Source organism: Symphalangus syndactylus, chromosome X (genome assembly GCF_028878055.3).
Source record: "Symphalangus syndactylus isolate Jambi chromosome X, NHGRI_mSymSyn1-v2.1_pri, whole genome shotgun sequence".
NCBI classification, from domain to species: domain Eukaryota; kingdom Metazoa; phylum Chordata; class Mammalia; order Primates; family Hylobatidae; genus Symphalangus; species Symphalangus syndactylus.
The window spans coordinates 60778108-60800189 of record NC_072447.2 but is presented as its reverse complement, the minus strand read 5'-3'; the positions used below and the strand labels follow the sequence as shown (position 1 = coordinate 60800189).

The 22082-nt window shown below is 40.5% G+C and overlaps 2 protein-coding genes across 8 annotated transcripts in view; both read right to left on the bottom strand.

Moving 5' to 3' along the window:
• The window catches only part of LOC129475042 (zinc finger protein 674-like), a 981285-nt gene that overhangs the window by 383179 nt on the left and 576024 nt on the right, over positions 1–22082 (bottom strand).
• JADE3 (jade family PHD finger 3) overlaps positions 1–22082 on the bottom strand; it is a 149798-nt gene that overhangs the window by 8789 nt on the left and 118927 nt on the right. For all 7 annotated transcript variants that reach the window (XM_055266879.2, XM_055266878.1, XM_055266881.1 and 4 more), the window contains 2 exons: positions 17583–17750; positions 13318–13434 (listed from right to left, as the gene is read on the bottom strand). In XM_055266879.2, coding sequence (XP_055122854.1) covers positions 13318–13434; positions 17583–17750 — 285 coding nt within the window. The remainder of the gene's footprint in view (positions 1–13317; positions 13435–17582; positions 17751–22082) is intronic.

Below are 22082 nucleotides of genomic sequence, written 5' to 3'. Positions count from 1 at the left end.
TGGCCTCAGGTGATCCACCCGCCTCAGTGTGCCAAAGTGCTGGGATTACAGGTGTGAGCCACTGTGCCTGGCCCACTGTGGAAAGTTCTATTGAACAGTATGGTTACAGACAATCTGAAATTAAGTTTATAATATTCTGCCATTCAGTCATAGATTTAACACATTTGTTAAGCATTACTATGCAGTATGTACTGACTATTCATAGGGGGGCAGAGGGAGAAGGACCTGGCCCATGACTACTATACTCCTGTGCTTCAGTTAGCCTTAATTACTATTTGTTATGGTTACAATGTTACAGCTTTCCTTCCAAAGATTGATTGATTGATTGATTGAGACAGGGTCTCACACTGTTGCCCAGGCTAGAGTGCGGTGGCGCGATTTTGGCTCGCTGCAACCTCTGCCTCCCAGGCTCAAGTGATCCTTCCACCTTAGCCTTGTGAGTAGCTGGGATTATAGACGTGCGCCACCATGTCCAGCTAATTTTTGTATTTAGTAGAGACGGAGTTTCACCAATTAGCCAGGCTGGTCTCGAACTCCTGACCTCAAATGATCTGCGCACTTTGGCCTCTCAAAGTGCTGGGATTACAGGCATAAGCCACTGCGCCAGGCCTAATTTTTTTTTTGGAGACAGAGTCTCACTCTGTTGCCCAGGCTGGAGTGCAGTGGTGTGATCTCGGCTCACTGTAACCTCTGCCTCCTGGATTCAATCGATTCTCTTGCCTCAGCCTCCCGAGTAGCTGGGACTACAGGTGTGCACCACCATGCCTGGCTAATTTTTGTATTTATAGTAGAGACAGGGTTTCACCATGTTGGCCAAGCTGGTCTGGTCTTGAACTCCTGGCCTCAAGTGATCCGCCCACCTTGGCCTCCCAAAGTGCTGGGATTACAGGCATGAGCCACTGCACCCTGCTGCCCAAAGATTTAAAATGCATGAGTGCATCTATGTGCTTATGTAGAGGAAGTGGGGAAAGTAAGGGAAGATTCATTTCTAAGGATATATTGGGAATTCTTATGGTTAAAGCCAAGTGTTAACTCTTACATATGAATAAAGACAAAAAGAATGCAAAGGCCCGATAGATCATCTTAGATTGAGAAATTCAACACCTAAGAGAACACTGCAACTGTCAAAGCTTTAAAGGGGCATATTCCATATTTCATTTAAACTAATTTCATATGATAAAGAATTCCAGGGATGAAATATAATTCTAAGATCATCTAATCCAGCCTTACATTTATTATTGCTTGAATTTCCTCTACCTCCATCCCCCACTCTATATACCTCCCCCTCCAGTTTCCAATTAAGTGGTAATGTAGCCACTTACTGAATTCTTCCAGATAAGAAGCTCCTAAGATGGTCCACCCTGGCTTTTAACACCACTATCAGAAAAGTTTGTTATATTACACTGAAGCCTCTCGAAAATGAGGATGATGAAAGTTCAAGATGTACTTTTACCTGGGTACCTTTTGTTATCACTTGGCTAAGAAACTAGTCAGACATTTGAAAAACAAAGTAAAAGGTATTCTTTAGTAAAAGATTTAAAGTGTTGGGCACAGTACTCTTTTGCTGTTTAATAACTATTAAAGATATGGGAGGAAAAAGCAAATGATTTTCTATTCAAGGGAATGAATAAGTGACATCAAACTACTATTATTGGGAAGCTAAAAACAGATCTTCTCAGGTCAAATTTATAGAACGTTTATAGAATGTAGAGACAAATATAAACATAAATTACTCAAAATAAAAGATAATGCACAGACAAGAATTGGGCACTTATATGAAAAATATAATACCTCTTAGGAAACTGCCACAAAATCCAACTGTTTTCAAAAAAAAGGTAATTCTGTGGTATTTATCACTGGAGATCTATATATATTGGTGGTGAAAAAATGCTGGTCAATGGGTACAAAGTTATAATTGGGAGGAGTAAGTTCTGGTGTTCTATTGCACAGGGTGACGACAGTTAACAGAAGGGTATTATATTTTACAAAATAGCTAGAAGAGAGGCTTTTAAATGTTCTCACCATAAAGAAATGATAAACGCATGAGACGATGGATATGCTAAATATCCTGATTTGACTATACAATATATATAAAGACATCAAATTATACCCCACAAATATGTACAACTACAATGTGTTAATAAAAATTGCAATTTAAAAGATAAAACTTGGGCTGGGCATGGTGGCTCATGCCTATAATCCCAGCACCTTGGGAGGCTGAGGCAAGAGGATCACTTGAGCTCAGAGGTTCGAGACCAGCCTGGGTAACACAGTGAGACCTCATCTCTACTAAAAATAAAAAAACTAGCAGAGTGTGGTGGCGCACGCCTGTGGTACTCGGAAGGCTGAGGTGGGAGGATTACTTGAGCTCAGGAGGTCGAGGCTATAAGGAGCCATGATTGTGCCACTGCACTCCAGCTAGACTGTAAAACAACAAAAAACATAAAATAATATTACCATTAAAAAAAAAGAAGAGTGCCGGGTGCAGTGACTCACACCTGTAAACCCAGCTACTTGGGAGGCTGAGGCAGGAGAATTGCTTGAACCCAGGAGGCGGAGGTTGCAGTGAATCAAGATTGCGCCATTGCACTCCAGCCTGGATGACAGGGCGAGACTCCCTCTCAAAAAAAAAAAAAAAAAAAAAAAAAAAGAAGAGCCAGGCACAGTGGCTCACGCCTGTAATCCCAGCACTTTGGGAGGCCAAGGCGCAAGGACTGCTACAGTCCAGGAGTTCAAGACCAGCCTGGGAAACGTGACAAAACCCTGTCTCTACAAAAAATACAAAAATTAGCTGTGTGTGGTGGTGCACACCTGTGGTCTCAGCTACTAGGGAGGCTGAGGTGGGAGCCTGGGAAGTTGCGGCTGCAGTGAGCCGTGATCGTGCCACTGTACTCCAGCCTGGGCACTCCAGATCCTGAAAAAAAAAAAAGGGTTGGGCGCAGTGGCTCACGCCTATAATCCCAGCACTTTGGGAGGCTGAGGCAGTTGGATCACGAGGTCAGGAGTTCAAGACCAGCCTGGCCAAGATGGTGAAACCCCATCCCTACTAAAAATTACAGGCAGGCACCTGTAATCCCAGCTACTTGGGAGGCTGAGGCAGAGAATTGCTTGAACCTGGGAGGTGGAGGTTGCAGTGAGCTGAGATCGCGCCAATGCACTCCAGCCTGGGCAACAGAGCGAGACTCAGTCTCAGAAAAAAAAAAAAAAAAAGAAAGAAAGAAAGGTGCCAGTCAGATACCAGATACCTATTTTTTTTTTCTAAAACGTATGTCTGGCACATTCTATTAAACAAAATGCCTTTGCATACATCTCACTTACTTCCACTGTAACCATGGAAGGTGACAGAGAGGTTTTATTATGCCCATTTAAAAAATATTTTTATCTTTACAAATTTAAAATAAAAAATTGAGACAGCACTGTTCTCATTGTGGCAAGCAAATAGCACTTTTACAAAGCATCTTTTATACATGTGTCTTTAAACACTTTACTACATGCATTACAGCATGGTCATTATATTCGTTCACTGAAATGACAGAAACAGCTTTATTAAGATATATTTTATATACCATAAAGTCCACCAGTCTAATGTGTACATTTCAGTGGTTTTCAATATATTTATAGTCATGCAACCATTGCCACTACCTAATTCCAGGATATTTTCATCACTGCCAACCCCAAATCTTGTGTCCATTTGTAGTTACTCCCTGTTACCAACTCCAGCCCCAAGCAACTACTAATCTACTTTCTGTCTCTATTGATGTGCCTATTCTGGACATTTCATATAAGTGGAATTATAACAATATGTGGCTGTGTGAGTCTGGCTTCTTTCACTTAGCATGTTCTTCAGGTTCCTCTATGTTGTAGCATGTATTAGAACTTCATTTCTTTTTATGGGCAAAAAATAATTGTATGGATATACCCCATTTCATCAAGTTGATGGACATTTGGGTTGTTTTAACTTTTTGTCTGTTATGAAATAATGGTGTTATGAAAATTCATGCAGTAGCTTTTGTGTGGATATATGTTTTTATTTCTCTTGGGTATTGTGCGGTAAAGGATAACCTTGTCTAAAAAAAGGTTTGGCTGTTTGTCTTTAGCTCCTTAGAAGTAACCTTTAAGCCCCTGGAATGTCCTGCCTGATAAGAGTGTCTTTGTTTACCTTGGGCCAAGTGAGATAGTCTATGCTAACGATGTGATTTATGGTAGAGACTTTGGGGCACCTTCTATCAGCCTGACCTCTGGAGGGACTGGAGAGTAACGTCAGCCACGTGGATGGTGAGCAATGCCTACGTGGCCAACTCTCAATAAAATCGCTCAACACCAGGGGTGAGCTTTCCTGGCTGGCAATACTCTATGTGTATTATACATTGTTGCTGGGAGAAATAAGCACTATCTGCATAACTCCACTGGCAGGGTAACTGGAAGCTGCATTCCAGGTCTCTCCTGGACCATGCCTTATGTGCCTCTATCCTTGGCTAATTTTAAATCTGTATCTTTTCACTACAATAAACTATGACTGTGAGTATAACTGTTCTTCTGAGTTCTGTGAGTCCTTCTAGTGAATTGCTGAACCTGAGAATGGTCTTGGTGATCTCTTAAACTGCAGGTATATACTTAGGAGTAGAATTACTGGTTTATAAGGTAACTATGTTTAACATTTTGAGGAGCTGCCAAATTTTTTTCACAGCAGCTGCATCATTTTTACTTCCACCAACAATGCATGAAGGTTCCAATTTTTCCACATCCTTGATTGTTTGTCTTTCTTATTACTGCCACCCTAGTAGGTATGAAATGGTATCTCACTGTGGTTTACTTTTTTTTTTTTTTTTTTTTTTTTGAGATGGAGTTTCGCTCTTGTTGCCCAGGTTGGAGTGCAATGGTGCGATCTCAGCTCACCGCAACCTCTGCCTCTCCTGGGTTCAAGCGATTCTCCTGTCTCAGCCTCCCAAGTAGCTGGGATTACAGGCACGTGCCACCATGCCCAACTACTTTTTGTATTTTTAGTAGAGACGGAGTTTCATCAAGTTGGTCAGGCTGGTCTTGAACTCCTGACCTCAGGTGATCTGCTCGCCTCGGCCTCCCAAAGTGCTGGGATTACAGGCGTGAGCAACCGTGCCCGGCCGGAAAAATAATTTTCTACATATTCTTCAGGAATTGTAGAAGAAAAATACTTTTTCAAATGCTTTCACTAGAGGAAAAATGCTACCTTTTAAAAATCCACATTTGTAAGAAGAGTTTCTGTGCCCAGGCTTATCTTGAACCTCTGGCTTTAAACATTCCTCTTGCCTCGGGCTCCCAAAGCACTGGGATTTTAGGTATGAGCCACTGCATCCAACCCAAAGTTTCTTCAAAGAGGAATGATATGCCTTAATTCGTAAATCAGTCTCTGGCGTTCTTTTTCAAGATTTTTATTCTAGCCACTCTATGTTATTCAATTTCTATCCCACACCTCAAGCATTTATCCTTTATGTTACAAACAATCCAATTATACCCTTTTAGTTATTTTAAAACAATCATTCATCATGACCAAGTGGGATTTATCCTAGGGACGCAAGGATGGCTCAACATATGCAAATCAAGCAGTGTGAAAAATCGTATCTTCAGCACGAAGGACAAAAACCCTATGATCGTTTCAACTGATGCTGAAAAAGCATTTGATAAAATTCAACATCCTTCACGATAAAAACCCTCAATAAACTGGTCATGGTGAATGATCTTTTCAAAGTATTGTTAAATTTGGTGTGCTAGTACTTTGTTGAGGATTTCTGCATCAATGTTCATCCAGAATACTGGCCTGTAGTTTTCTTTTTTTGATGTGTCTTTGTCTGATTTTGGTATCAGGGTAATACCGGCTTTGTAGAATGAGTTTACAAGTATTCCCTTCTCTTCTATTTTTTGGAATAGTTTGAGTAACACTGGTACTAGTTCTTCTTTAAATGTTTTGTAAAATTCAGCAGTGAAGCCACTGGGTCCCAGGATTTTCTTTGAAGGGAAACTTTTTATAACGACTTCAATCTCACCATCTGTCACTGGTCCGTTCAGATTTTAAATTTCATCGTGGTTCAATCTTGGTAGGTTGTATGTGTCTAGGAATCTGTTCACTTCTAGGTTTTCCAGTTTGTTGGCATATAGTTGCTCATAGTAGCCTCTAATGATCCTTTGAATTTCTGCAGTATCAATAGCAATGTCTCCTTTTTCATCTCTGATTTTATTTATTTGGGGTTTCTCTCTTTTTTTTTCTCAGTGAGTTGGGCTAAAGGTTTGGTGATTTTATCTTTTCAAAAAACCAACTTTTGGTTTTGTTGATCTTTGTTTTTTTTCCATTTCAACTTCACTTATTTCTGCTCTGATCTTTATATTTCTTTTCTTCTACTAATTTAGGGTTTTGTTTGCTCGTTTTTCTAGTTCTTTAAGATGCATCATAAGGTTGAAGTTTTTCTACTTTTTTGATATACAGGCTTATTGCTATAAACTTTCCTCTTAGTACTGCTTTTGCTATATCCCATAGGTTTTGGTATGTTGTGTTCCCATTTTTTTTGTTTGTTTGTTTCAAGACAGTTTAAAATTTTCTTCTTAATTCCTTCATTGACCTACTGGTAGTTCAGCAGCATGTCGTTTAATTTCCAAGTGTTTGTATAGTTTCCAAAATTCTTCGTTATTGATTTCTAGTTTTATTCCACTGTGGCCAGAGAAGATAATTGATGATTTCAATTTTTAAAAATTATTTTAAGACTTATTTTGGCACCTGACACACGGTCTATCCTTGAGAATACTCCATGTGCTGAGGAGAAGAATGTATATTCTGCAGCTGTTGGATGAAATGTTCTATAAATATCTATTTGGTTGATTTGGTCTATAGTACAGATTAAGTCTGATACTTCATTTTTTATCTGGATGATTTGTCCAATGCTGAAAGCAAGGTATTACAGTCTCTAGCTATTATTTTATTGAGGTCTATCTCTTTAACTCTAATAAAATTTGCTTTATATTTCTGGTTGCTCCAGAATTGGGTGTATATATATTTACAACTGTTCTATCTTCTTGCTGAACTGAACCCTTAATCATTATATAATGTTCTTTTTGTCTCTTTTTATAGTTTTTTTTTCTATTAGTATAGCTACTCCTGCTTTTTGATTTCCATTTGTATGGAATCTATTTTTCCATCCCTTTATTTTCAGCCTATATGTGTCTGTATAGTGAAGCATGTTTCCTGTAAGCAACAGATCATTGGGCCTTGTTTTTTGTATTGATTCAGCCACTCTGTGTCTTTTGGAGAGTTTTGTCCATTTACATTCAATGTTATTGATAAGTAAGGACTTATTCCTGCCATTTTATTTGTTTTCTGGTTGTCTTGTGGTCTTTTCTTCCTTCCTTCTTTTGTTCTTGTCTTCCTTTTAGTGAAGGTGATATTCTCAGGTGGTATGTCTTAACTTCTTGCTTTTTATTTTTGTGTGTATCTGTTGTATGTTTTTGATTTGAAGTTTACCATGGGCCTTGCGAATAATATAACCCATTATTTTAAACTGATGACAACACTGATTGCATAAACAAATTAACAAAGAAGCAAGGAGAAAACAAAAACTCTACACTTCAACTTCATTCCCTTAACTTTTTGCTGTTTCTACTTACATCTTATTATACTGTCCATGTCTTCAAAAGTTGTTGTAATTATTGACTGGCCAATCTTTTAGTCTTTCTATTCAAGATAGGAGTTTTCATACCACAATTACAATACTATAATATTCCATGTTTTTCTGTGTACTATTACCAGTACGTTTTACACCTTCAGATGATTTCTTATTGCCATTAACATCCTTTTCTTTCAAGACTGAAGAACTCCCTTTAACATTTTTTGTAGGACAGGCCTGGTGTTGATGAAATCCCTCAGCTTTTGTTTATTTGGGAAAGTCCTTATTTCTCCTTCATGTTTGAATGATATTTTCACTGGATATACTATTCTAGGAAAAAAGTTTTTCTCCTTCAAAACTTTTAATATGTCATGCCACTCTCTCCTGGCCTGTAAGGCTTCCAATGAAAAGTCTGCTGCTAGATGTATTGGAGCTCCATTGTATGTTATTTGTTTCTTTTCTCTTGCTGTTTTTAGGGTCCTTTATCCTTGACGTTTGGGAGTTTGATTATTAGATGTCTTGAGGTAGTCTTATTTCAGTTAAATATGCTTGATGTTTTATAACCTTCTTGTACTTGAATATTGATATACATTTCTCTACATTTGGGAAGTTCTCTGTTATTATACCTTTGAATAAACTTTCTACTCTGATCTCTCTCTCTACCTCCTCTTTAAGGCCAATCATTCTTAGATTTGCCCTTCTGAGTCTATTTTCTACATCTTGTAGGCATGCTTCATTCTTTTTCCTTTTGTCTCCTCTCATTGTGCATTTTCAAATAGCTTGTCTTGAGGCTAATTCTTCTGCTTAAGTCTGCTGTTAAGCGACTCTGATGTATTCTTCAGTCCATCAATTGCATTTTTGAGCTCCAGAATTTCTGCTTGATTCTTTTCCATTATTTGTTTTTTTTTGAGACGGAGTCTTGCTCTGTTGCCCAGGCTGGAGTGCAGTGGCATGATCTTGGCTCACTGCAAGCTCCGCCTCCCAGGTTCACACTATTCTCCTGCCTCAGCCTCCCGGGTAGCTGGGACTACAGGCGCCCGCCACCACACCTGGCTAATTTTTTGTATTTTTAGTAGAGACGGGGTTTCACCATGTTAGCCAGGATGGTCTTGATCTCTTGACCTTGCGATCCACCTGCTCTGGCCTCCCAAAGTGCTGGGATTACAGGTGTGAGCCACTGTGCCCGGCCTCTTTTCCATTATTTCAATGTCTTTGTTAAATTTACCTGATGGGATTCTGAATTCCTTCTCTGTGTTATCTTGGATTTTGCTGAGCTTCCTCAAAATAGCTACATTGAATTTTCCATCTGAAAGATCATATATCTGTCTCTCCAGGATTAATCACTGTTGCCTTATTTAGTTCATTTTGTGAGGTCATGTTTTCCTGGATGGTCTTGATGCTTGCGGATGTTCATCAGTGTCTGGGCATTGAAGAGTCAGCATTTATTGCAGTCTTTGCAGTCTGGGCTTGTTTGTATCCATCCTTCTTCGGAAGACTTTCCAGGTATTCAGAGGGACTTGGGTGTTGTGATCTAAGTCTTTGGTCACTATAGCCATATCTGCTTTAGGAGGCACCCCAAGCCTAGTAATGCCATGGCTCTTGCAGACTTGTAGATATACTACCTTGGTGTTACTGGGTAATATCTGGAAGAACTCCCTGGGTTAACAGGCAGAGATTCTTGTTCTTTTCCCTTACTTCCCCCTAAACAAATGAAGTCTCTCTCTGTGCTGAGTTGCCTGGAGATGGAGGAGGGCTAATACAAGCACCCCTATGGCCACCACCACTGGGACTGCACCCAGTCAGACCTAAAGCCAGCACAGCATTGGGTCTCGCCCAAGGCCTGCAGTGATCACTGCCTGGCTACCACCTATGTTCGTTCACGTCCCAACGGCTCTACAATCAGTAGGTGGCAAATCCAGCAAGGCTTGTGTCCTTCCTTTCAGGGTGGCGAATTCCTCCTGGCCCTGGGTGGGTCCAGAGATACTATCTGGGACCCAAGGCCTGGAGTCAAGAACCTTAGGAATCTATCTGATGCTTTCTTCTACTGTGGCTGAGCTGGCACCCAAGCTGTATGACAAAGTCCTTTCTACGTTTCCTCCCCTTTCTTCATGCAGAGGAGTCTCTGTAATGAAATTCCTTATAATCAAAATTGTAAGAGTCTCAATTTGGTAAGACCTTTATAAAATAAAGAAGCTGAACTCAAGTAATGAAAGTAAGAATCATTGCTCTGCAAATGAGAAACTTACACCAGAATGTTTCATCTCTCAAACTGTTCATCCATCATCCATCCATCAATCTAATATAATTGTCTGTCTACCAGATTCGGGTATAGGGGATCTAAGGATGAAAGTCTAAGTTTACAGTCTACTAGGGCAGATAAAACTCATAGATAAATAACCATAATAGTGGCAGAATGTGGTACATCAGGGCTGTAATACAAATCCAGGTCTGTTAAGGTCAAGGCCAATATTTTCTCTCACCAAAGTCTTATTGCCAATTACTAATTACTGTAGAAAAAAATAAGCCTGGGCAACACAGCAAGACCCTATCTCTACAAAACAAAAAAATTAGCCAGCCATGGTAGCATGTGCCTACAGATCTAGCTACTTGGGAGACTGAGGTGGAAGGATTGCTTGAGCTCAGAAGTTCAAGGTTATAGTGAGCTATGATCTCACCACTGCACTCCAGCCTGAGTGACAAAGCAAGGCTCTGTCTCTCTTTAAAAAAAAAGAAAAAAAGAAAGAAAAGAAAAGAAAAAAGGCCAGGTGTGGTGGCTCACGCCTGTAATCCCAGCACTCTGGGAGGCCAAGGCAGGTGGATCACCTGAGGTTCGAGACCAACCTGGCCAACATGGTGAAATCTCGTCTCTACTAAAGATACAAAAAATTAGCTGGGTGTGGTGGTGTGTGCCTGTAATCCCAGCTACTTGGGAGGCTGAGGCAGGGGAATCGCTTGAACCCAGAAGGCAGAGGTTGCAGTGAGCTGAGATTGCGCCATTGCACTCAAGCAACAAGGAGAGACTCGGGCCAAAAAAAAAAAAAAAAAAAAAAAAGCACAGTGGCTCATGCCTGTAATCCCAGCACTTTGGATTGGAAGGCCAAGGCAGGAGGATCACTTGAGGCCAGGAGTTCAAGACCAGCCTGGACAACACCGCAAAATCCTGTCTCTACAAAAAAAAAAAAAAAAAAAAATTTAAAAATTAGCCAGGTGTAGCGGCGTGCACCTGTGGTATCAGCTACTCTGGAGGATCGTTTGAGCCTAGGAGTTCAAGGCTGCAGTGAGCTATGATTGTGTCACTGCACTCCAGCCTAGGTGACAGAGTGAGACCCTGTCTCACAACAAAAGCAAAAATGGGGGAAACTGTAGTGGCCACAATAAAGAAAATAAGTTACTGGATATAAATCCAATGTGCTACTATAAAATGACCAAATAATAACTGAAAAATGAAAAATATATTATTTTTAAAGGGGGAAATGCATATCACAAATGAATCCATGGTACAATAAAATATGAATATATGTATTCAATAAACCATAATTAAGTACTAACAATGGGCAGGCACTCTACTTTGTGCCAGGGAAATTCACAGAAAAATGATGCACAATCTCGGCCCTCAAGGGATTCACACATGGGCAGTAACCAGGAGAGAGCTTAGATAAACACACAGGCAATGTCCTAGGGTAGTAGTCTCCATGGAAAGAGTTTTCCTTTAAATATTTTTCCTTTATGATTTTTAAAGTGCCATAGTTAAAATAAATAAAATCATCCAAGAAAGGTTAAAAAAAAGAGGAAGTAGCCAATTCTGTCAGATATAAGAATGAATTCAAAAAATTAAAAGGGCCTTTGGGGGTCCAGATTGTGTTCTTCAATTACAACTTCCCAGTAAAAGACCCTAGGTTCCTTGGAGGAATAGCTAATCCCAGGTCTAGAGCAAGAAATCTACACGATAAGCCTGGAAAATATTGTCATGCCAGACAGCAAGAAATCTCACAAAGCGCCTAGAGTCATTATCCCTAAAGCCAGTGGTCCCCAACCTTTTTGGCACCAGGGACCAGTTTTGTGAAAGATAACTTTTCCATGGACTGGGGGAGATGGTTTTGGGATGATTCAAGCACATTACATTTATTGTACACTTTATTTCTATTATTATTACATCATAATATATAATGAAATAACTATACAACTCACCACAATGTAGAATCAGTGGGAGCCCTGAGCTTGTTTTCCTGCAACTAGACGATCCCATCTGGGGGTGATGGGAGACGGTGACAGATCATCAGGCATTACATTCGCACAAGGAGTGCTCAACCTAGATCCCTCGCATGTGCAGCTCACAACACAGTTCATGCTCCTATGAGAATCTAATGCCACTGCTGATCTGACAGGAGGCGGAGTTCAGGCGGTAATGCTCACTTGCTCGCCACTTACCTCCTGCTGTGCGGCCTGGTTCCTAACAGGCCATGGACCAGTACCTGTCTGTGGCCTGGCAGTTGCGGACCCCTGCACTGTGCAATGATATTATATGTCCCCTCTTCACCGAAGAAGGTTGGCAGGCAAATATAACTCCAACCGGCTTGCAGTTCACATGTAGGAGGTCTGAGAGGTGAAAGGTCAGCCCTTCCATCCCTCTAGCCAGCAGAGCCATCTTATTACATTTGGCATAGAAGGAGAAATAACATGGAAAGAGAAGGCAACCTCTGTGCCTTTGCTGGAGGTAACTGGCCGTTCCCAATCCCATCCACGTCTCCCCTAATTGCAGAAAACCATATACTGCATGTTCTCACTTATAAGTGGAGCTAAACATTGAGTAGGCATGGACACAAAGAAGGGAACAACAGACAGTGGGGCCTACATGACGGTGAGGATTGAAAAACTACCTGTTGGGTATTATGATGATTACCTGGGTGAGAAAATTATCTGTACACCAAACCTCTGCAACACACAATTTACCCATGTAACAAACCTGGACATGTACCCTTGAACAGAAAATAAAAGTTGGAAAGAGAGAAAAAACAAAAAAAGAAATCATGTCCTTTGCAGCAACATGGGTGTAGCTGGAGGCCATTATTCTAAGCAAATTAATTCAGAAACAGAAAACCAAATACCACATGTTCTCACTTACAAACGGGAGCTAAACAGTGGGATACACAGACATAAAGACAGGAAAAATAGACAGTGGGGATTACTAGAGAGAGGAGGGAGAGTACAAGGGTTAAAAAACTATCTATTGGGTACTTACTATGCTCACTATATGGGTGATACAACCAAATGTATTTCAAACCTCAGCATCACGCAATATACCCATGTAACAAATGTGCACATGTACCCCAAAAATTGAAAATAAAAGTTGAAATTTAAAAAAAAAGAACATGGGCCTGGTTTTTTCAGAATTATAGCTGATTTCCACCCAGGATGGTATCATATAGCTTTAGAACTCACTTAATTCATCAGCTCTGACAGCAAAGGATGAAGATAAACTATCACTACAAATATTGAAAGAATAAGCTGAATGGTCCAGAGGCAATATCCAAAAAAGGGATTTCCAGAAATGGTCTGTACAATGGCAGAGCCCTAAGAGTGGGTGGGCGATCTCCTGAGTGACTTTTCAGTCGACAAGACACTCTCACTGGGAGGGTGAGTCCAGCTAATTGGGTGTTAGCCCACTCTACCACTTCTCATGGGGACTTACCTGAATACAAGCCCCCGTCTTCAACTTGCACAAGTTGCAGACTAAGGCCCACCGACTGGGTGGGATGTGGGAGATCTTTGTGATCGGTTCCATCCTCTCAGGACAAGCAATGCTGACCTACAAATAAAATACCACCATAAGGCAGAAGTACCAAGGCATCCCAGAAGTACCTTTCACAAACCATAAACGATGTTATATAAAGCTAAGAACATCAAAACAACGAGGTAAGTCACATCTCTTAAGGTTAATATGGAATCAAGAATAAACAAAACTTATTTCCACTGCTCAGTCCTTCACTCATTTCCAGTAATATAAATAATTCACATATGGGATGAGAGAGCAGGAGTACAGACTAGGCATGATTACTTTTTACTTTTCTTTTTTTTTTTAGAGACAAGGTCTCCCTCTGTCACTCAGGCTAGAGTTCAGTGGTGCAATCATGGCTTACTACAGCCTTGAACTGCTGGGTTCAAGTGATCCTCCCACCACAGCCTCTACCACACCTGGCTAATTAAAAAAAATTATTTTTGGCTTTTATCTAAATGACAGGCAATAATAACAAATGCTGGTGAGGAGTGGAGAAAAGGGAACCCACATACACTGTGGAGAAAAGGAAATGCTCATACACTGTTGGTGGGAATGTAAATTAGTACAACCACTATGGAGAATAGTTTGGAGGATTCTAAAAAAAAACACAAAAAATAGAGCTACCATATTATCCAGCAATCCCACTGTTGGGTACATACCCAAAAGAAAGGAAATCGGTATATCAAAGAGGTATCTGCACTCCCATATTTTTTGCAGCAATGTTCACAATAGTCAAGATTTGGAAATAAGCTAAGTGTCCATCAACAGATGAATGGATAAAGAAAATGTGGTACATATACACAATGGAGTACTATTCAGCCATATAAAAGAATGAAATCCTGTCATTTCCAACAACGTGGACAGAACTGGAGGTCATTATGTCACGTGAAATAAGCCAGGCACAGAAAGACATACATTGCATGTTCTCATTTATTTGTGGGATCTAAAAATAAAAACAACGGAACTCAAGGAGATAGACAGTAGAAGGATGGTTACCAGAGAGTGGGAAGGGTAGTGGGGGGAACGGGGGGGGGGGAGGGTGGCGATAATTAATGGGTATAAAAAGGATAGTCAGAAAGAATGAAGAAGACCTACTATTTGATAGCACAACAGGGTGACTATAGTCAAAATAACTTAATTGTACGTATAAAAATAACTACAAGAACATAACTGGATTGTTTGTAACACAAAAAGGATAGATGCTTGAGGGGATGAATACCCCATGTTTCATGATGTCATTATTAGACATTACATGCCTGTATCAAAATCTCATGCATCCCATAAATATATACACCTAATACGTACCCACAAAATTAAAAATTATTATTTTTTTTTGTAGAGACCAGGTCTTGCTATGTTACCCCAGGCTGGTCTTGAACTCCTGGCCTCAAGTGATCCTCCTGCCTTGACCTCCCAAAGTACTGGGATTACAGGCATGAGCCACTGCGCCCAGCCAAGGTTACCTTAATGGACACTTTTACTTAGGAACCAAAGAAAGCTACTAAAAGTAACTAAATCAAGTATCTATTATGTTAAGAGATGGTGCTACATGCCTTGTTGTTTCATTTAATCAACTAAGGATAAAAAACGGAGGCAGTGACAAGTCTTTCCATTTGGTTTACAAAGGAACCATGATATTGTTGGAAAACAGCACATCTGTGTAATGAAGAGACTGCAGAATGTAAGTAGAAAGGATGAGGATGACATTTTAAAACGAAAGTCTTTAAAACCACATAACTATCGTAAGTTTACCCTACTCCCTCAGCCAAAGTAGCTTCAAAGTGAAATTAGTCTTTGGGAGAGTGCTGAAAAGAAAGTGATGCGTTTTGTTTTCCCTTTTGAATCAGGGTCTCACTCTGTCACCCAGGCTAGAGTGCAGTGGCAGGATCAGGGCTCACTGCAGCCTCCACCTCCCAGGCTCAAGTGATCCTGCCGTCTCAGCCCCCTGAATATCTGGGACTACAGGCATGCACCACCACACCTGGGTAATTTTTTGTATTTGTAATAGAGATGGGATTTTGCCATGTTGCCCAGGCTGGTCTCAAACTCCTGGACTCAAGTGATCTGCCTGCCTCGACCTCCCAAAGTGCTGGGATTATAGGCGTGAATCACCACACCCAGCAGAAAGGGATGTTTTTTAAAAACATGAAAATATTCTTTTCCATGTGAAAATAAGGGGTCAAGCAACTGCTGGTAAAAAGTATTTTCATTCTCCCCACACTGCCAAATAAATACATGAGTTTCTAAGACAGATACAGCTTTAAAAGGTGAAGAACTGTCAAATAAGGATGCCAAACTAGTACTGGTTCTGCCCACGTCAGGAAACTAACAGATCTTGAATAGTCCAGAAGGCACTGGAAACCAAGAACTAGAAACCATAAGAGAATGTCAATAACTGAGAAAGCTTATTTTGTTTTTAAAGAGCTCTTCCTGAGTCATGTTCTGGACTTTTATAAGCTGAGAGAGCCTACTCTATTAGCTGGGGGATTTGCTGTTGGAAAAGTCATTCTCAAGCCAGAAACCTGAGTTTATTTTATGTCTAGATGTTCTTAGTAAGAAAAATAAACTACTATTCAAATATTTTTTTAAAATACTGATGTCTATAGTCATAGGAATACAAAAGTATATACATGGGACTTTTAGTGTAACTGTGAGCTTCTTTATTAGACAATAACTCCCCTGGAACCAATATTAACAATATTTAAAACAGGAAAATCTTAAAGGAGAATGAGTTACTGATATAATGTCAGCTCCCCATTAACTAGATTCTGCAGTCTCTCTTGTCATGCAGTTAAACTGCCTAACAAATTTGCTGGCTTGGATAGTGGCTGGGGAGAGAGGGCATGAGTGGGATATCCACACAGCTAAAGAAAAAAAAAAGGCAGCCATAAGAAGAAATGTCTTGAAGCCCCATTTTAATAGTGTACATGTAGCCACTCAGGAAATACCAGCAACTGAAGGACCAGGCTAGATAATGAGAAAACATCGAATTTTGAGTAAAGAAGGTCTTTGGCAGATGTTGAGTGTAAGCCCTGAAAAGAGCTTCAAAAAGTAAAGGGCATCGGCCGGGCGCAGTGGCTCACTGTAATCCCAGCACTTTGGGAGGCCTAGACGGGTGGATCACCATGAGGTCAGGAGATCGAGACCATGCTGGCTAACATGGTGAAACCCCGTCTCTACTAAAAATACAAACAAACAAAAAAAATTAGCCAGGCGTGGTGGCGGGCACCTGTAGTCCCAGCTACTCAGGAGGTTGAGGCAGGAGAATGGCGTGAACCTGAGAGGCGGAGTTTGCAGTGAGCCGAGATAGCGCCACTGCACTCCAGCCTGGATGACAGAGCGAGACTCTGTCTCAAACATTAAGATAAAATAAAATAAAATAAAATAAAATAAAATAAAATAAAAATAAAGTAAAGGGCATCTATCACAGTAGACAAAGAGTTATTGCTCACTTTATTTGTAATAGCCTAAACCTGTAAACAACCCAAATGCCCATCAAAGGAAAATGAATAAATCAGAGTATATCCATACAATGGAATATTAGCAATAGAAAGGAACAAACTATTGATACACACCACAACATAGAGTATTAGCCAGACCGAAAAGAATACATACTGTATGAAGTTTAAAACCAGACAAAATTAATCTATCATGATCAAGACAAAAATGGTGGTTATTCTTGGGGGATAGAGACTGGAAAGTGGGTATAGAGGATCTTTCTGGGGTGCTTTATGTCTATTTTTAGGGCATTTCATGTCTTGGTCTGAGTTGTGGTTACAGATACATACATGTGTAAAATATCACAAAACTCTACACTTAAAATTTGGCACCTAATATAAGTTTTACCTTAAAAAATTCTGCTGCTCACACCCTGGTCTTTTGTGTCTCTCCTCTCATACAAATTAATCAATTTATACATGATGTACCCAAATACCATGTATATATTTGGGTATTATCCCAAATACCACTGGGAATACCACCTATATATTAATCAGCATGGGCTTACATGCACGTGTGCATCCAAGAAGGATCTGAGGTAGCTCAAGTGGAAGTACTATTACTTCAGAAACATGGGCAAGCATGAAGCATTTCCATACTAAGCCTGAGTCGGTCTGAATGTTGTGGGGAACAGGGACACCCTGGAGCAAATGGTCTCACGGGCCTGGATGAATTCTTACCTCTGGGATCCACAGGGCACAGCTGACATGAGCCCATTTAGTCCCTGTCTTGGTGGTCTTCAGGGCTCCACCTTTCTTTGGACATAATACACATTGCGGATAAATGCCCAGGACACAGGAGCGACACAGCCAGCTGCCTTCTGGGACCTTGAGGATGCCATAGCAGGCCTGGAGGTATGAGGAGGAGAGGGGAGAATGGTCAGCACCTTCTCACCAGGGTTGGTATCTGTTCTGATACACAGTCACAGAGTATCCTCTGCTTTTGGGAGAAAGGCAAATAAAGCTGAGCAAGCTTATATCCAGTATTGAGTGATTTAAAAATACTCAAAATAGCAACTTCCAGCATCTCTCCTAAGATCAACGTGTCTGTCCATGAGAACTGACTTTAAGGATGATAGAACAAGATGAGGAGATACAGCCAACCGTTAGCCCAAATGTTATCTGAATGTTGTGATTACAGCATTTTTTGGTCTGTTTTCTAAAGCTTCTTCAATGACTATGTATTATAATTAGTCAAACACTTATTGAACATTTCCTGAAAGTCATACACTGTTGTGATCAAGAAAAAAGTTTTAGAAAATAAAGAGAATGAAACTTCTGAGGAGCAAATGAACTGACGTTTATAAAAAGCCTATTAACGCCTGGTGCATAAAAAGTACTCAGTAAATCGTAGCAATTGCTTGCTTGGGTTGAAGAAACAGGGACTTGTGAATGAGTCTTGAATAGAATATTACACTAATCACAATAATTCATAATGAGTTCTGGAAGGTGCTTCAAATCCTTTATGGAATGAAGTTGGACAAATAAATAATTACTGTGAGAGACTGGAGATTAGTTTGGGAAACATTCTAGACTCCCCTTTTGCTATCCCCAATTTTGCCCATCATTTCCTCCTTACTGCTCTACTCTATTAGAGACTAACTGATTCAATATGGCAGCTTCAAAATTTCTGTCTGCCTCAGGAGACTCACCCTCAGCTCAGATTCAAGTTATAACAGTTACCATAATATCGGTCCCCCCACAACCTGGTCCTTTTCCAAGCTCCTTCTTTCTGTGTCACCACCATACTTCCTATCTTCCAGATCCAAATTCCTAGACTTGTATTACTCACTTTCTTTCATCTGCTGACCTGGTGTTTGCTATTCTCCCTACAGTGGCCCCAAGACTCTGACCTTCCTCTCCATCCTCACAACTTGCTCTATCCAAGTTCTCATTATGCCATGCCTGGATTGATTAATTTCTACATTTTCTTTTTCCCCCTGCACACCTTCAACCCTTCCTCTACTTGACTGCCAGATTCTCCTCACTAAAAGAATTCATACCATTGTACAGCGGCAAGCCCTTTAGATATTTCTTCTACTCTTACCTGCCCCCCACTATCCAAACTAGGGGTTGGCTGTTTTCCAAGATCTGTTTTATAAAGCCAACAAGCTAAGAATGGTTTTCACATTTTTAAAGAGTTGTAAAGAGAAGAAGAAGAACAGAGAAGAAGAAGTAACAGAGACTGTATGTGGCCTATAAAGACTGAAATATTTACAGCGGATCCTTAAAGAAAAAGTTTGCTGGTTCCTTATCTAAAGCCTGTTGCTCCTTGTACTTCACTATCCCATCTCATGCCCACACTATACCCAAACACAGGGCTTCTGACTTGGACAGGCAGGCCTCCTGGTTTTCTCCATAACTGGTCATTCTCATTTTCACATCCATGTATCTAAGCAGTTTCCCTGCTCTACATGGTCAACTGTTGTTTGCATAGTTGGACCTTTCTTACCCTTCCAGACCCAGTTCAAACTCCAGGCCCCTCCAAAAACCCTGCTCAGGTCACTGTAGCCCTTTGTGTTTGTCCCACTGCCTGACTCCCATCCTCCACTCCATGCAATTTCCCTCACCAAGTACATAGCATCATGTGTTCTTTTATTATTTTTTTTTTTGAGACAGGGTCTTGCTCTGTCACCCAGGCTGGAATGCCATGGCATGATCTTGGCTCACTGCAGCTTCAACCTCCTGGGCTCAAGCAGTCGTCCTACCTTAGCCTCCCGAGTAGCTAGGAGCACAGGCATGTGCCAGTCTGCCCAGCTAATTTTTGTAGAGATGGGGTTTTGTCACACTGCCCAGGCTACTCTCAAAATCCTGGGCTCAAGTGATCCACACTTTGGCCTCCCAAAGTGCTGGAATTACAGGTGTGGGTCACAGCACCCGGCCAGCATCATGTATTCTTTTTCTCTACATTTGCTGTTGTGTTTCCTCTCCTCAGTGAGATTTTTAGTATTGTTTTTCTTTTAATTAACCCTGGCCTACAGAACTCAATGAGATTTTAAGGTCACTAGAGGTAGAGCTGTTATCATCAATTTACCTGGAATGCCCCCTATGCTGAGCTTGAGTAGGTGGTTGGATAAAACAAATTTATTTAGCTCAAGAACTGAAGCTGGACTCTAGGGAGGCTCCTCTCACAACAGCAAGGCATCATTTTATAAGGTTTCTAACCTTCAAAGCTCTTTGTCTGAGGCCCAGAATGTTTGCTAGGAAATGAAAGCAAGCTTCCTCCCTAAAATAGAGTCTCTTTCAGACTGGCAGAAGAGAGGTCAGGTCAGTGGCCGGCTCTTAGAATATCCTTTAGCTCCTGGCCAGTCTGTTGGGCAGAACATCATTTACTGAGCCCTTTTGTGGACTTACTCACGGTCATAAGATCATAGACACATGTAAAAGGACTTGGAATGGCCCTAACTTTTATTTATTTATTTATTTTGAGACGGAGTCTCTCTCTATCGCCCAGGCTGGAGTGCAGTGGCGCAATCTTGGCTCACTGCAATGTCCACCTCCTGAGTTCAAGCAATTCTCCTGCCTCAGCCTCCCGAGCAGCTGGGACTACAGGTGCGTGCTACCACACCCAGCTAATTTTTGTATTTTTAATAGAGAGGGGGTTTCACCATATTGGCCAGGCTGGTATCGAACTCCTGACCTTGTGATCCACCCGCCTCAGCCTCCCAAAGTGCTGGGATTACAGGCATGAACCACCGTGCCTGGCCCAACTTTCACATTTTTTAAAGAAAAAATGTTAAATTGTTAAAATCTAAAGGCTACTTATGTACACATCTCTTCTAAAGTACTGACCATAAGTGTATTTTTGTCACTGAGGAACAAACACTGAAATGTAATATGGTGTCAGTAAAGAAGAAAAATCATGTTTAATAAATTCAGATGTCAACATGTCCCCATTCTGTTAGGGAGTAAACCAATGCTTCCAAAGCATTTTAAGTCACTTTTCAGCCAACAGAGGGAGCTCTAAGCTAAGTATCTCTTTAGAATCTAAGTAAATATACTCACTTTGGAAGAATCTCTTATGTGAAACTTTATAGGGTACCAATGTCCCAGCTTTAATACATACCAGTTTACATCCTGCAAGGTCTGGTCAGTTATTGTCATCTCATCTCTTTCTATGTGAGAAAGGGGTATCATTTGTAGTCATTACCGGAATCGTTTTTAAGACTAATAAATAGCATTGGAGATAATTATGCTACATTTGATTTTGTTAAAGAACCTGAGAATACTTACTATTTTGTCCCAACTGTAAAGGACAAACATAGGAAATATATACAGATGACCTTTATGCTATTCCTTTTAAGCCTACTACAGATCCACAATCATTTATATGAAACCTCTAGGGTAAGAAAAATTAGGAAATTCAGAATTGCTCAGATCTTAGGAAAGTATATATATATAGTATATGACCTAAGCCCCCAGTGGGACCAGGGGCAATACCATATAACCAAACACATTAATAGTTCTCTCGTGAGATATAATATTTAAGTTCATAGTTAAATGGTAAAGATTTTCTGCTCTCACTTAAAGTCTGATATAAATGTCAGTAATTGGTAAAGTGAAGACAAATTTTCAAAATTCACTTTGTTAAAGGTAAATGAAGAAAAAGACCCAATTGGTCACAGAATAATTCTGAGTACCTTTTACGTACAGGGTGGTTAGGTTAGGAGGCCCAGGGAATTAAAATAATCTTAAGTCCTGGTTTCTATCTGCTATGTTATCTATTCTAATTACTTTAGTCATTTTGTAGCCAGAATGATCTTTCTAAAATACATATCATATCCTCCAGGGTTGACAGGACAGAACTGAAGTTCCTTAGTTTGTCAGACGGTCCTTTACACACGTCTCTTGTATCCCTCTCTACCCTCACTCTCCATGCCTTCCCTACTCTACTCTGCCACTTTACGGTTTCTAAAGCCTTCAGTTGCCTCTGACATACTTTGCCTGCTTTCACTACCCTGTCTGAACATTTCTCCTCTCTGCCTGAACACACATTGCTGGTTTACTTGACATCTCCTTTTGGACATTAAGATTTAGCTTGGATGCTACCTCCTGGAAGTTGTCCCTGACCCTCATTTCTCACAGATGCATTTCCACAGCAGCTTGGACTTATATCTATAAAAACACTTGGCATATGATGCTAAATTGGCAGTTTCCTTATATTTCTTTCACCAGACTATG